The 16028-nt window shown below is 35.0% G+C and overlaps 1 protein-coding gene across 1 annotated transcript in view; it reads right to left on the reverse strand.

The window, feature by feature from the left end:
- The window catches only part of CDC42 (cell division cycle 42), a 44215-nt gene that overhangs the window by 13345 nt on the left and 14842 nt on the right, over nucleotides 1-16028 (reverse strand). Inside the window, exons 2-3 of the mRNA XM_006196741.4 lie at nucleotides 5611-5765; nucleotides 3053-3125 (exon numbers count right to left, since the gene is read on the reverse strand). Of these exons, the coding sequence (XP_006196803.1) occupies nucleotides 3053-3125; nucleotides 5611-5715 (178 nt within the window). The 5' untranslated portion in view covers nucleotides 5716-5765. The remainder of the gene's footprint in view (nucleotides 1-3052; nucleotides 3126-5610; nucleotides 5766-16028) is intronic.

Below are 16028 nucleotides of genomic sequence, written 5' to 3' on the forward strand. Positions count from 1 at the left end.
ATTGACATAAAAAGGAATTAGTGGTGGGATAACAAGTATTCAATATAGAAAAGAGCCTATGATAAACATGTTAAGTGAAAAAAACTAAATCTAGAACTATATATACAAGAGTAAAACATGTGCAGAAAACGACCAAGGTTACTATGGAAATTCATTAGCAAGAATTTAGTGTTGTGACCACAAAGGCAGAAATAAAGCTATGAGACAGAAGAAGAGCCCTATCTCTGGTCTTATATGATATTATTTAAATATATCTATAAGAGTTGTAGCCAAAGAGAGGAACAGTATAAAAAGAATTCAAAACAAAATAACATTGTTAACAGGATAAAAGCAACGAAACATGGTCAACAGGTTAAAGGAAGTCAGAGGCTATCTCAGTGTGAATGTAAGCTTTAGAAGAAGGAAAATTGAGTTAATGGCATGACTTGAACCAGGATTCTGAGATTAAGGCTTTTGGAGAAAGATACAGAGTTTCCTGTTAGGTGTGTCAAGGACAAGAGATTCAATCTGGATGCCTACAGCCCCAGGTCTCCAGTACCTGTCAAAAAAAAGATCTCTGGCTTATCTTCTTCCACCTCTCAACCAGTTGAGATGGAAACCCCCAAAGTTGCCTGGGATATTTTAAAAAAAAAAATTGTTTCCTTTTAATCCTTAGAAATATTCAGAATCTAATGAGATTCACAGAGATGAAATAAATCAAATATTATTATTATTAATTTTCAGTTACCTTTAGGAATAACCTATTCTTATTTAATACTTAGTGTCTATATTTAAAACAATCACCATTTTGAAGTTTAAAGAACATGATAAATTAGTTTTCTGATTCCAATTTACGTTTAATTGAATAACTGATCTTCAGTCTTTGTTGAAAATGTTAAGAATTTTATGAAAGTTGTAAATAATACTGTTTAAGATAAATTAAAACAATCACAGAAAATCATGAGCTATTAAGTTATATATGTAAAAACTTGGGAATGTTTCACTTGTCACGTCAAGCAAATTGAATTGCTTAAAAGAAAAAACTGAACACATTAAATTTATAAATGCAGTCTAAAGTGCTAGAAGAAATTAACAGTTGTAAATGAAACTGACTGGGATTAAAGTCTTACCAACCCAAGTTACATAAACCAGTATTAATCAAAGGCCCCTTAGCTAGCTTGAGAATGATTTGTTAAAAGTGACTGTTTTAATAAAAACTTTAGTAAGTTGTGCAACTAAATGTAAAGGCTTGCCCACTCCCAAGCTATTTACCGAAGATAAATAAAATATGACAACACAAAGATTTGTATACAAATGTTCATAGTACCATTATCCTTAGCAGCTTAAAACTGGAACTCAAACAACCAACTCGTAAATGGGTAAACAAATTATGTTGTACTCATAGAATGGAGTATTATTCGGCAATAAAAACTACTGATACATACAACATAAATGAATCTCAAAAACATTACGCTAAGTGAAAGAAGTCAAACACACAAAAAAAGGCTACAGATTATATGGTTCCACTGATATGAAACTCTAGAACAGCAAAAGCACAGCAACAGAAAACACATCTGTGGCTGCCTAAGGCCAGGCCAATAGAAGGGACTGACTATAAAGGGCACAAGGGAACTTTTTTGGGTAATGTATCTTGACTATTGTCAACTATACAGTCAGCAAAAATAATCAAACTGAACACTTGAAATGAATGTACTATACTTCAATAAAGCTAAAAAATTAAATACTGATTAAAATTTAAAGGCTTATAACAGAAACAGACTCACAGACATAGAATACAAACTTGTGGTTGCCAAGGGGGCAGGGGGTGGGAAGGGAGAGACTGGGATTTCAAAATGTAGAACAGATAAACAAGATTATACTGTATAGCACAGGGAAATATATACAAGATCTTATGGTAGCGAAAAAAATGTGACAATGAATATATGTATGTTCATGTATAACTGAAAAATTATGCTCTACACTGGAATTTGACGCAACATTGTAAAATGACTGTAACTCAATAAAAAATGTTAAAAAAAAAAGAACATTAAGTCTTATAAAAAATAAGTGCTGAAATTTGAAAATAAAATTTAAAATTAATTTTCAACCTCAAGTAGACATAAATCGTCTTCTCTCTGCATAGACTGCCTCCAAGGGTACATAGAAACACAGAAAAATCCCTCACCTACCATGAAATGCAGGTTCTTTTTTATTTTGTCTGTTTTCCAAGTTCACTCTAATACATCATTACACTTATAATTTTTAATTCGTAAAAATTAAAAAAGCCTAAAATACCACTAGAAAGTCACTGAACTCTAAACCTGTTTACTACTGTCTCTTGATTTCACCCACCCAATTAAATCTAGGCAGTTCCTCAAAGTGGGCATTGTAATATGCTCCATAAGAGCAATATGTCAGCTGGCACACAGTGAGGATAATCCACAAAAAGCGAAAAGGTTAGAATTCCAATATACTAAAAGGATAACTTTCCAAAATTTTCTTTGGCTAACTGAGCTGGTAATAACAGAAACAACAGAGAGGGAAGTCAGAAATTAAGATGTGCAGTCATTGTTAAAACAAGAAGGAAATAACAGTGAGGAATTGGGAATACTTAAGGAAGAAAGTAATTTGTTCCTTAAATTTGAAAAGTCAACCACAAATGTCAATACTGTGAACTAGATAATTGGTTTGCCCTCAAAATATTTTCAAATGTAGTATACAATAACAAGCTTTTAATATGAGAAGCTATTTGTACATGTAATATACAGATACACATACTAAGTAAGTCTTCAAATTTCAGCGTGATAGTACAGCTTGGCAACATATTCTGCTCTCAGTCTACTTGATCTCCTTTCACACCATCTACCCAGCGTATTCCAGATGCCTATCTGCCACTCCAGGTTTGAGACTGTCTCTTGGTCAAGCACTGACCATCAAGATATTCAATCTTGCTAACTATTAACAAAAGGCAAGTGGTTTGCTAATATCCTAGTTTCCCAAAATGTCCCAAAAAAGACACCAGCAAGTGTTATAGTTACAGACCAAAACATTATAAAAGACATCAAGTTTTCACCTGCAGTATCAAAAAGTCCAAGAGTATATGGCTCTCCACCAATCATAACTGTGACTGCATAGTTGTCAAAAACCTAAAACACAAAAATACGACATTGTTAGTGTGCAGGGGGATGGTCAAAATGGGAAAGGACAACTCTTAAGCTAAGACAATGTTTCCTTCCTAAGACTCAATACTCCCTCAGTCCATCTTTCTCATATCACCAACCTTGCAAACTAAGCCCTTGCATGACCTATTAGGTTCCTGGAAAAAGTGACGAGGGATGCATTCTGGGAAGTCTGCTCTACCCCAGCAGCCTGGATAAAAAGCCACAGAAGGGTTACAGGTGTCACAGAAGCAAAGTCCCCTGGCTATACAAAATGACTCTGTTTAAGTTTGAAAACTTTTCAGACAGTAGCTTAAAGTTTATCTTAGCTTGAGTGTTCGATCTGACTTCCAAAAAATTACTTCTTCATAGCTCATTTCCTTTTCATCTAGAATTAAAATCTCCTAAGTCCACGATAATCTTTTTCTTTCCAGGGTTCAAGACAAGAGCAGCTTGTTGCAAACACGCCCACTAGAGAGAAATAAAGGTTCCCTCAAGGTACTCAAGGAAAGTATCCAAGAAAAGGCTGACAGATTGTTTGTTGGGATTTCATGAATAAAATTCCTGTTTTGAGATATAAACCACATGACCTAAGATAACTTCTTTGAACTGGGTACACTTAAGGATAGTATATGGGGGGAATATATATAATGTGTGTGTGTATGTGTGTATATATATATATACACACACATATATATATTTTTTTAAGGATAGTGAAGGGGGTATACTATTTGTAAATAGACTGTAAAACCTATCAGAAACTCAGTATATACTAATACTCGTTGTAAAAGTTACTTGTGAAAATGGGAGGTGATGGTGCTAAGTGAAAAAAAGATACAACACTAATTCATGGATTCCTCTGAATTAATTTACAATTTAAAAGCAATGCTTTCCAACCAGAAGAAGGATGTAGATTTTAAGATCAGCCCTACTTAGCCTTTTAGATATAACACTAATTTTCTGGTTCATGTTTTACCCGGTTGTTGGAAGCTTGTTTAAATGTAAACAAGAATGGAACGGAAGCAAGAGCTTGGGGGAAGTGATAGTTGAATGAAAGTCAGTCCTTAATAATAAGAACAAGGATATGTAAAGAATGTGGTTAAGCTCTCAAACCATTCAGGTTATTTTCTTAAGTCATATCTAACCCTCTCCCAAAGATCCACATACAAATAACATATATAAAACGCCCATTAGCCCACTATAAATAGAACACCTAAAGACCAAACTCATAAAATAGACTCAGAAATCATGTTTACAAGAAAATAATTTTAATGGCGACACCAACACATTCTGATAGCTGCCCTCACTCAAGATCTACAAGATTGATATACTTCTATAAGTCCCCTAAATGTCCCTTTCAACCTGAGAACTTCTTTCACCAAATGGGCCAACTCAAAAATATGACTTTGTATTCAATTTTATCTTCAAATTCTTCCCCTCCAAGAAGCCTAATCTTTCTTCCTACAACCTGGGCCTACTTCAATCACCTTATCTGCCCTGGGACATTACAGACTGTCAATTACAATTAAACTTAATTATCAAGCCTTTAACCTGCTACCTACCCTCTTAAAGATGCTCTCATCTCTGAAGATTAACCTAAAGTATGCATAAATTTTCTTCCTTGTTACTTACAAACAATGCTAGTCCCATATTAATCATACATAGGTGCTTCTAACCCCTAAAACAGCTCACTTAACAGAGGTGGATGTTGTCAGGCCAGGCCAACCCTAGCTTCCCTCTCACCACTGAACATCTATGTTTAATATAATCATACCACTACATTGGTCAACCAACCTGAGATAAACACTAGATCCCCAAACACATTATTTCACAAATGACTGTTACTCTAAATAACTCTCTCTCACCTCAGTATCTCTGTTATTCCCATTCTCCCACTACTCTTTCAAGGAGCTGATAAAAAGCATTTGTGGAGGAGAATCCCCAAAGGCTTCTGTTGATGTTCTCATAACAAAAACAGGTCTTCTCTGTCCCTGAAAACCACTATGGAGCTCCATTACTGCTAGAACAACAACATAAGCTTCCTTCTACTCCCTACAGAGAGTAAGTGCAGGCATAAAACTACTTTCCCTGAAGTTAAAGACCCCCAAAAGCATCCCAAAAGACCTCCAAGCACTGATTAATCATTGGCTAAGATATCAAAAAAAAAGTCACCTCATTCCAAGATGTAGGGCATACTTCTCCAAACTGAGACCACCACTCTTTAGAATCTTGTCTATTGGAGTTTTGCCTCCAAGCACTTCTTGCAAACCCTTGTGTCACCCCTTCTGACTTTCCACTGATTTTTCAGCTGTTTAATTTTAAAGTGTATATAATTTACCCATGAGAAGTCAAGATCTTTAAAAACAGGAAACAAAGGCAGACAACAGAAAAAATTCAGTACACACAGAGAAAGTTTTCAAAAGGATATCAACTTATAATACATTTCATTAACAGATGAAAGCTTTATACTTACAGTCGGTACATACTCAGATGGAAATTTGTTTGTTGTGTAGGATATCAGGAGACATGTTTTACCAACGGCACCATCACCCACAACAACGCACTTAATTGTCTGCATTGCTGAAACAGTTTTCTATCCACTTTAAATATTTCAAATTTAATGATGACCTACAAAAAGATTAAAGATATTCCTCTTAATTATTTGTACTTATATATGTACTTTTTTTCTTCAACTAGCAACAGGCTCACTCATTCAGTGCAAGAACCTAAAAAGAGAAATAATGACTTGCAAATAAGTGTCAATTTTCTACATTTCTGATGCCTGGTTGTTTTCAACTTGAGTGTTTTTTAAAAAAAATCAAAAGTAGTGTATGTTAGGAGCAGCATATTTCTTTGTATAATGAAAAAGAAGCTATTTCAGAATGAATCCCATGTAGTGTGTCAAGTGTTATTTTCTGCAACTCTTCCTTCAGTTGAATGTGCCCCCACATGTGTACACATATTTATATGTACTAGACTGCACTACAAAGGCCACTGTTTCAAAGAATGGTTCATTTACCCAACTACAGAGCTACAGTTACTCAGGCCATAACCAGTAAGCAGCAGAGCACCACCACTTCCACGCCTCCCGCAACAGATGAGCAACATGAGGAACTAGACAAAGATTGGGGTGATCCCCGGTCTCAGCAGCTGTTTTAGCATCAAGCTGCATAGTTACTAACTCAATATTCATGACATGAAGAGGCCAAAACCTACATTTTTATAATGAAAAAGTCAAATCACTCTAAAGCATTCTGACTTAAAAACAGATACAATTACTTTAGCTTCTCTTACTGTAGTCCTCCATCCTAAGAAGAAATCGATTACAAATGCACCAAAAATTTATTATATTTCATCAATTCTGAGATATTTGTTTTTACATTTAAACATTTATAAAAATAGTCCCTGTTACCAGCGATTTCCCCCCTACATTTTGAAATATATGAAATTGGGATATGTGACAGCTTAGAGACAATAAAAAAAATTTAAACAGTTTTTCTAAAATAAAGAAACACCACCCTCTGTATACCTATATTTTAAGATAAAGTCCTATTTTGCTTATAATCCTGAAAGGGTTACATTTTCTTGTTAGCTAGAGCTGGCACCTTATTAAACATAAAAATGTCATAGAACCATCTAACTGTGGATGCCAGGCCTATATGCTTTTATAGTAACCTTCACAGCTCTTAATCGTGATTTATAAAGTCTATTAACATCTCTAGATACATTAAGAGTGAGTAAACTACAGGAAATACACACTCTCCCATTCCTCATCAACCATCTTGACTACATTTCTCTTTATTTAACCTCTTTTTATCTTTTCCCTTCTCTTTTCCCTGTGATGCACTAAAGAACTACTCATACTAGCATACTTACATTAGGTTAAGGATCTTGATCCCTAAACTAAATCAAATTACTTATCAAAATAATCACACTAAACTGAGTACTAAATTAACTCTAGAGAATTATTCTCGAAAAATGTCTTTTACATAGTAAACAATCTTATGGTTACCAGGGGGAAGGGGGTGAGAAGTGATAAATTTGGGAGTTTGAGATTTGCATATGCTAACCACTATGTATAAAAACGTAAAAAAACAAACTTCTTCTGTATAGCACAGGGAACTATATTCAATATCTTCTAACAACCTTTAATGAAAAAGAATATGAAAACGAATGTATGTATACACATGCATGACTGGAACATTATGCTGTACACCAGAAACTGATACACTGTAACTGACTATACTTAAATTAAAAAAAATAAAATAAAATGAGATAGAATTTTAAAAAAAAGTATTTTTACTTAAAAGCAAGAAGAGGAAATGGGAATAGCAGTCTTATGGTTCCTTGGTCCACCTCTGAAAAACAGGATTAACATTCTGCTAAAAAACAAGGTTTTCTGTACAATTTCTTTCCAATTCAGAGTGAAGAAAAGAAAAGTAAGCAAAGAGAGTTCTGATCTTCCTACAGTCTATTTTCCAGCTGCCTAAAAATCGATTTCAAGTTCAGTTTATATCTTCTATTTCCTATGATCATTATTATGGGGCAATTTTTTTACATAGAGTTTAATCACAAACACTGGACAGAAAGTAAGGTTTGATCACTGTAGCAGAGACTGCTAGCAGTCTGCCAATTCTTCCTCTCTTCTTTTGTAACAGCATTTTACTGAAGCATATGGCCCCTAGTAAAGATTACATTTCCCAAATTCTTTTGCAGCTCGATGTGACCACTGTGACCAAGTTCTGACAAATTGGAGTGAAAGCGATGGATGAAACTTTCATGACTAGCCGCCTTAAAAGCAAAGGCGAATAGTCTCTCCTGTCCAGGCCTTTAGGCTGTAATGCAGACATGATAATAGGGGATGAAGTAGTCACAGTGAAACATAGGACAGAAATTACATGCTAAGGATGAGTAACACAACAGGAGGAGCCAGTCCTGGACTGCCTGCCAGGACTTTTACATGAGAAAGAAACTTCTCTTTTATTAAGCCCCTAGTATTTTGGACATCTCTGTTACAGCAGCAGAACTAAAATCCTAATTACTGTATTTCACAGACTCAAAGAAGTCAATGATTTTAAAATACATCCTAAATTTAGAGGTGTTTATAAATGTATGAGAAAAACATCTTAGAATCTAACCTATGGTGAAAAAGAATATGAAAACGAATATGTATGATCATGTATGACTGAAGATTATGCTGTACACCAGAAACTGACAATACTAAAAGCTGACTACTTCAATAAAAAAAATATATATAAGTAAACATCGTAGAATAAAATTATAGAAATACTTGGATTTATCAAGTGACTTTACAAATAAACTTGACCACTTATGAGACTTTGTCTTTAAAACATCTAAGATAAATGCTACTGTTAAAATTTAACTGTAGATAAAATCAAATTAATTGTCACCCCTAAATACGACGTTCCTTGTTCTTCTTTCTATATATGGTATTATTCACTTTTAAGACTTAAAACTCGTCAGGTTTTAAGTCTTAAATCATCAGGCCATTTATAAACTTGAAACTTCCAATAAGGAAGAACTACCATTTCTTGAATTCTCTAGGAAATAAGAAAGAAGAAGTTGAAAACAGAAAGTTTCCATGATTAAAGACATGAATGAATATGACTGCCACATGGCTAAATCAAAAACTATCACAAGCTGTGATGGCGAAGGTTAGAGCTGGTCTAAAACATTCCAAAGAAAAGAAAAGCTATCATTAATAACTGTATTAAAAGAGAATAATTTAAATCTGTTTCAAGCTGAACTCATTTTTTATATTATAGGTATATTTGGAAATTCCATCAAAATGAACTGTCTTCAGGAGATCATTCACAAACAACAGTTTTAGATGCTGGTTCTTTATACAGCAGAAATCTTAACCGTAGTACCTCTCTCTCTGATACAAGCATAAGAAAATGTTAAAGATGAGATCATTCTGCCTACCAGGAAACTTCCAACTATTGAGTAAAACATATAGATACAACACAATTTGTATTAAGAGAAGTCTACAATGTAAGTTTAGGACCAGGGTAATAATATTTCAAATTGGCTACTAAATTTTATCCTTTGAATGTGATTTTTTTAAATATCTCAGCATTCTTAAGAACAAAATCACTACAATTAAATGCCAAATTTTTTGAGGGAGATCTTTAAGCTCTTCCAATGAAAGATAATGAGTGAATAGAACTTGTGTGAGAGAAACGTGCTCTGCAAACAGTTTGGCTAAATCACAAAACAACATTACTATTTTGAGAACTTTTAGAACTGCTCTTTTCTGAGCAGGAAAAACAGCCCCCAAGCCAATCAGGCCCTGCTTGTGTATCCTGCTTAATGAGCCTGAAAGAATTTCCAAACTACATAAACTTAATATATAATTATAATTTTCCTAACTTTGAAGTTAGGAAAGTCCTAGGTTTTAATCACTGCTCAGCACTTGCTAGTGACCTGGGCAAGCTTATTAATCTCTTTTTGCCTAAATTTTCTCATTTGTAAATAAATAGAACCAATCATGGTTTATATTAACACCTTGCAAAGTAATAAAAACTAAGTAATATAAAAGGACCTGGCTCTAGCACATACTCAATATACATGAATTCCTCTACCAAGTGTGCTAGTTAAATCAATCCCACCACACCTATTTTTGTCCAGTGGATCAAAACTCACTTTCTTCTCTCTTTGGTGGATTGTTACCTAATCAAAATTTTTCACACTTCGCACAAAACAGCCCTACCAAAAACATAAGCTAAAATGAACTAAATATATTTGCAGCTATTTAGCTAGTGACACAAAAATCAAGAAATCCACTCAAATATTTCTTCTTCAACTGAAGACTCCTATATTAATTCTTTCTGTATTTCCTGCATTATTTCTGTATTTACAAAGCAGTCTCTAAAACCAAGTTACTTAACAGGTGTTAACAAAATAATTTAGATATAAGAATGGACCCTACCACTATCTTTAAACAGCAAATTAGATGCTTTTTCAGTTTATAAATCATCGCTGCCCACATGCAAATTAATGAAAATCCGATAGCTGTTAACCTGAAACAATAAAACAGCCAGTTTTTTTTTTTTTTGAGTTATAGTCAGTTTACAGTGTTGTGTCAATTTCCAGTGTAGAGCACAATTTTTCAGTTATACATGACCATCCATATAGTCACTGTTGCATTCTTTTTCACTGTGAGCTACCACAAGATCTTATATATATTTCCCTGTGCTATACAGTATAATCTTGCTTATCCTATTCTATATATACCTATCAGTATCTACAAATTTCAAACTCCCAGGCTATCCCTTTCCACCCCTCTCCTGGCTAGCAACCACAAGTTTGTATGTTATGTCTATGAGTCTGTTTCCAACAGCCAGTTATTTTACCTTCTTCCTGTTGGAGATACAAAGGTATTTTTCATCTTGTTGGAGCTACAACTGAAGGGTGTGAGACCTCCCACTTCTGGCCCCAACTCCATCTTAAATGAGGATTCGGCTTAACATTGTTAGTACCTTTATAATCTCTTTTTCCTGTTATGCTTGAATTCAGCTTTTAAATCAGCAATACTACAGCTATCACCTCGGACAACCAGATTCAGAATTACCTGGAATGAATTTGTTAACAATTCCAATTCCTGGGCCCTCACCCCAAATCTAATAAATCAGAACTCAACACTCTCTATTTAATTCTAATGCACAATGAAGTTTGAGAACTACTGTCCTATATGATAACAAAACAGTAACACAAGAATAAACTAAGGTAAACATTAATGGCATTTTAGATCACCTAGAAGTCAATTTCTTAAAGTAGAATCCAAATTATCATTGTGAATTATCTGTACCTATCAGAAATTTTACATACTTAGTAATAAAAAACTCAAGTTGGATATGGAGAATCATGAACCAAGATACTTCAGAAGTGCTTCAATTACTAGTTCAACCTAAAAGTGTTTGCAAATAATGGTGATAGTGGCAAACATTTACATAGCACTTAACTATGTGCCACATACTCTTCTAAATGCATTACACATATTCATACATTTTATCCTCCCAACAACCTTATGAGATATGTACTATATTACCCCCGTTTTAGAGGTAAGAAAAGCAGGGCTCAGTGAAGTTAAGTAACTAGGCCAAGGCTACTGAGCCAGTATATGACAGAACTGGAATTTGAACCCAAGTAGTCTGTCGAGCCCCTGTTTTAAACTCTATACTGTACCACCTTCTCCTGAGAAGTGACATTAATAAAAACAAACATGATCACTGAAAATGGAGTGACAAGTATATACCTATGACAGTTGCCAGCACTGGGAAGAGGAAGGCAGAGGAGGAAGTGAGAAACAGGAGTTAAGTTCATTTCCTGTTTCTTCACCCTGCAGACAACCACTCATTTTTATTGGGGAGAAGGGAAGCAAGAAGAAAGAATTAGTAAGATAGTGTTTGCTCTTCCCCTTTCTATATATATACCCACAGGTCCTCCATTTCTTAGGCTTCCTGACCTGACAGCAGTCTATCAAAAACTAGTTGTGGGTCCCCAGTTAAGATCATGGTTCAAGAATCAGACTGGCTCTACCATTCTAGCTATGTGACATTAGGCAAGTTATTTTACTTCTCTGTAACTCAGTTTTCCCTTATCTAAAAATGAAAATAGTAATACCTTCCTCAAAGGGCAAGTTAATAAAATAAGACAATATGTGTAAAGAACTTAAAACAGAGCCTGGCATCCAGTGAATGTTTAGTGAATGTTAGCACCTACTTTTGAATGAGTAAAGACACTTTTAAGTCAATATAAGTTTTAAAACAGTAACAATTCCAACCTACTTAAGAAAGGAGCACATAAATTTCTTTTTATAATAGTACTCACTTGTCTTTACAACAAATGCAGTCAAATTTAGAACTATCATTACAATGGTGGTAATTTCAGAATCAAGTTCCAATTTTATTAAGATTATTCTGCAAAATATCTGATGTGTATTATTAATTAATAGTTTCATGTATTAAAATGTCACCAGATGACCCACAATGGAGAGGGAGTAGGGGACCAGGACAGAGATTTTGTCTTTTGCAATATATATAATGCCAGCTTCAAAAACATGGAGGAAACTAGGCCAGACATGTTTGTTTAAATAGGAAGTTAACATAGGAAGTTAACATCAAATCCCTTAACAGCAAAGAGGTTATGTATTACCAATTACCATTCTGCTATCCAGAGTGGCTAGAAAGATTATTTTCCACCAATAACTAGACACTATCCCTTTTTAATAATGAAGTTCATTTGTACCAGAACTCAGAATTAGTGCTGGGCAACTTAAGGCATAAAAAATGATTCCACCAATCATGAGGAAAATAAACTGTGAAATAAGGTGGATCTTCTACATTCCTTTGCAATACCTATCACTCCATCAGGCAGTCACACCAAAACCCTTGTCTACTAGGTTCTTAAATGCTTTGGGGGTCCAAATCTGAGATCTCTTTGAGAATCTCAAAACTAAAGCCCCTTTAGTTTTTTTTCTGGGGTTCCTGAACTCTAGATTTACAGAGACTATAGAACTCTTTCTTTAGAATCATTATTATTGGCTGGTTGTCAAACTCCACCAGACAATCCAACCCCTGAGGAAAGAACCTGTAGGGGAAAGGGGACACTCCCAGATACAGCTGCCCTATCTTCCCATGCCCCATGGTTCATTCTAGGCATGAAACACAAAAAGCATATGAAAATTTTTGAGATTAAGTATTTGTTAATAAGCATTTTTGGAAAAAATGTGTATTCTCAATCAGATTATATTCCTTATAAAATGATGTAAAATATTAACAGTAAACAGCATGAATGAAAGCCATGTCAAATTTTTGGTAATTCACTGTTGTAAAACTAAGTGTTTGCTCTTTGTCCAGGAGCTTCCTGTCACAGAGCTCCTAAAACCCTTGGGATTCCTCTAAATGATAGGAGTTATCTTTCTTAATTAATAATGAGCACTTTCCTAATAATGACTTAGGATGGGGGCCCTAGATAACCTTGGGATGGGACTGCTCATTAGAAAGATGAGAGGGTTATAACTTTCAACCCTACCTACCAAGCTCAGGAAGTGAGGGGAGGGGTGCGATACTAGAGACTGAGCTCTGTGAAAACTGCTTAAATTTTAGAGAGCTTCCAAGTTGCTGAACACAATGTGCTGGAGGGCACGTGCCTAGGGAGGGCATGGAAGCTCTGTGCCCCAAGCCCCAAATTTGTTGTCAGCCAGGCAGAAGGGTAGAGAACCTGGGTACCCCATTTGCAGCTGGTGCCAAAGTGGAGGCAATGTTGTGAGACTGAGCCCTTAAACTGTGGGGTCTGAACTAACTCTGGGAATTAGTGTCAGAATGAAACTGACAGAAGTGATGTCAGAAAAAAGACACCATATTCACACTAACACAAAATACACTAAAAGTAATGCTCTCTTCATTTGAAATACATTTCCCCCTAAAGTAATCCATTTTCATTCTTAGGATACAGGAAAGAGACACTAGAAATCAAGAGAGTAACAACCCTGAATTTTACAAGCCTTCCTTAGCAATCCAGTGTATCAGCTAGTCTGGTTACAGGATTAGAATAAATAAAATCAGCACCACTTGTCTCTCCTATCAAATCCAATCACTTTAGCAAGAATGATTTATATAACCGTTTGTAGTCCTACCAAAAATCCTCCATGTTATCTTCCTCCCCCCAAACAATACATTGTAAAAGGAATGTTTTTAAACCCTGAAATAAACGTTTAGCTTCAAACAAAATTTAAGAGAACTTAAGTTTACCCGATATTGCTTAAAAGAACCAAAATAAAGAATAAGAAATTTTTTTCAGAATTAGAATACCTCTTAATGAATTAACTGAACCCCATCATTTCCCAGCTATTTTGGCCTAAATGCAAAGGACTTGTCCCAATGCCAGACAGTTAACACCCATGTATCCTGACATTCTTTCCCAACTCTTCAGACTTGAGGCAAATACAAAACAAGCCACATAAAGACAGTTCTTTTTGAACTTTATAATTTGCCTTCAGAGTCCTCAGTAAACAGGAAATAATCTTAGAAAACTTTGACACTCACTCAAAATGTCAAAGCAATTCAGCTACTGCTCAACCTTACTTGCCCTAATAAAAAATCCAAAAGTCAGTATGATCAGCCATTTACCTCAGTTTTCAATAATAAATTTATGCATTCCAATTTTAAAATAATTTTAAAATAAAACTGGAATTCTATAAAATGATTTTCAGTTAGTAAAAAGAAGACAACCCTGTGTTGGGAGAGACAGTCCCCCATGGGTCTCTCGTGCTCCTACACAGCTTGCTAAGTATGCTAAGAATCCAAGGCCCTGGCCACTCTACCCAGGCCATGACATACGGTAGTGTTTGCAGCAAACAACCTTGAAGGATACGGTAATGTCTCCCTCTGGGACAAAGAACAGGCTTGCCTCCTGCTTGCTACTAAACAGTGCGTTCCCCAAGCTCAGTGTTCCCCAGCTGTGAGACAAACTCACTGCATCGCCCACATGGCAGTCTTAGAGGTAAGGGAAAGCACCACACAACACACTGATCTAATGCTGCTGACTGTGGTTTAAGCAATTATTCTTTGCCTATGACCCAGGAGTCTCATGTCTTCTGCTGGCATCCATAAAACAATACAACATGTTAGCTTGTAAGGAGAGTAAAATAAAATCCCCGACCCTGCTTACTTAATTGATTGAGCTTTGTGAGAGAATGATTTTGTTGTGAACTTAAGTCGTGTCAATTAAATAGTTTATTAGAATAATTATTAGAGTAGAGGTCAGGTAGGAACACCAGGTCTTAAATATTTTATTCATTATCCAAATTTTTTCTTTATAGAAAATCCTTCTGAGAGGGAAGGTATAGTTCAGTGGTAGTTAAATGCTTAGCATGCACAAGGTCCTGGGTTCAATTCCCAGTACCTTTCTTAAAAAATATAAATAAAAAATAAATAAACCAACAAACAAACCTAATTACCTCCCCTGCCCCTTCAAAAAAAGTGAATTGAAAAAAGAACCTCAAAAATTTTTTCATTTAAAGAAGAAAAAAGAAAATCCTCCTGATATAACTGACATTTTTTCCATCTTCTCCTCCTCACCCAAGCCAACCAGCACATGTTCCCTTGGAGCTGACTGGTTGTTTCAACTGTTTATGTTCCATCTTCTAAGTGTCTATTCTAACAGGAAGAAATTAGCAAAGGCAAGAATCCTATCATCAAGAAAGGTGGTAAAATAAAAATGGGAGAAATGTATGAACTTGCTCTCAATAAAGCTAATAAAATTTTTAATTTTTCAAAAAATAAACAACCTGAAAAAGGATACGAAAACAAATATATGTATGTATATGCATGACTGGGACACTGTGCTGTATACCAAAACTGATATATTGTAACTGACTGTATGCCAATTTAAAAAAAAAAAAAAAAACCTTATTTTGTTCTCTCCTATCCTTAAACAGCTGTGAGTAACCTTATTTTCTCTTAAGTTCCACTTATTCACATCTAGAATTAAGTCATCATAGAAAGCTACAGGACAAAGTCTCCATGGTACATGTCTGAGAGCCCTGTTGGTGTTTTTCTCTTGTTGATTTCTGATGTGAGACTGGTGAATAGATGCAAAACTGGTAGATGTTTCACCAAATACTAGTCAAAGAAATCAGAGAAGTAGACTTGGGCAAAATCTAAATGATACTACTACTACAGCTTTTGATTGTTGGAAAAGATACTGGGTTTTTTCCCCCTCCCTTAAATGTACTTTCCAGATGTTGCATAGAACAAAAGTACCTTTGGGCTTTTGACATCTCAAATTCTTCATGTATCTCTCTCCCACAAAATGGTTGCAAAACCCCTAAAATCTCCAGCTGCCAATTAAATACATTAATATACT

This window comes from Vicugna pacos, chromosome 13 (genome assembly GCF_048564905.1).
Source record: "Vicugna pacos chromosome 13, VicPac4, whole genome shotgun sequence".
NCBI lineage: Eukaryota > Metazoa > Chordata > Mammalia > Artiodactyla > Camelidae > Vicugna > Vicugna pacos.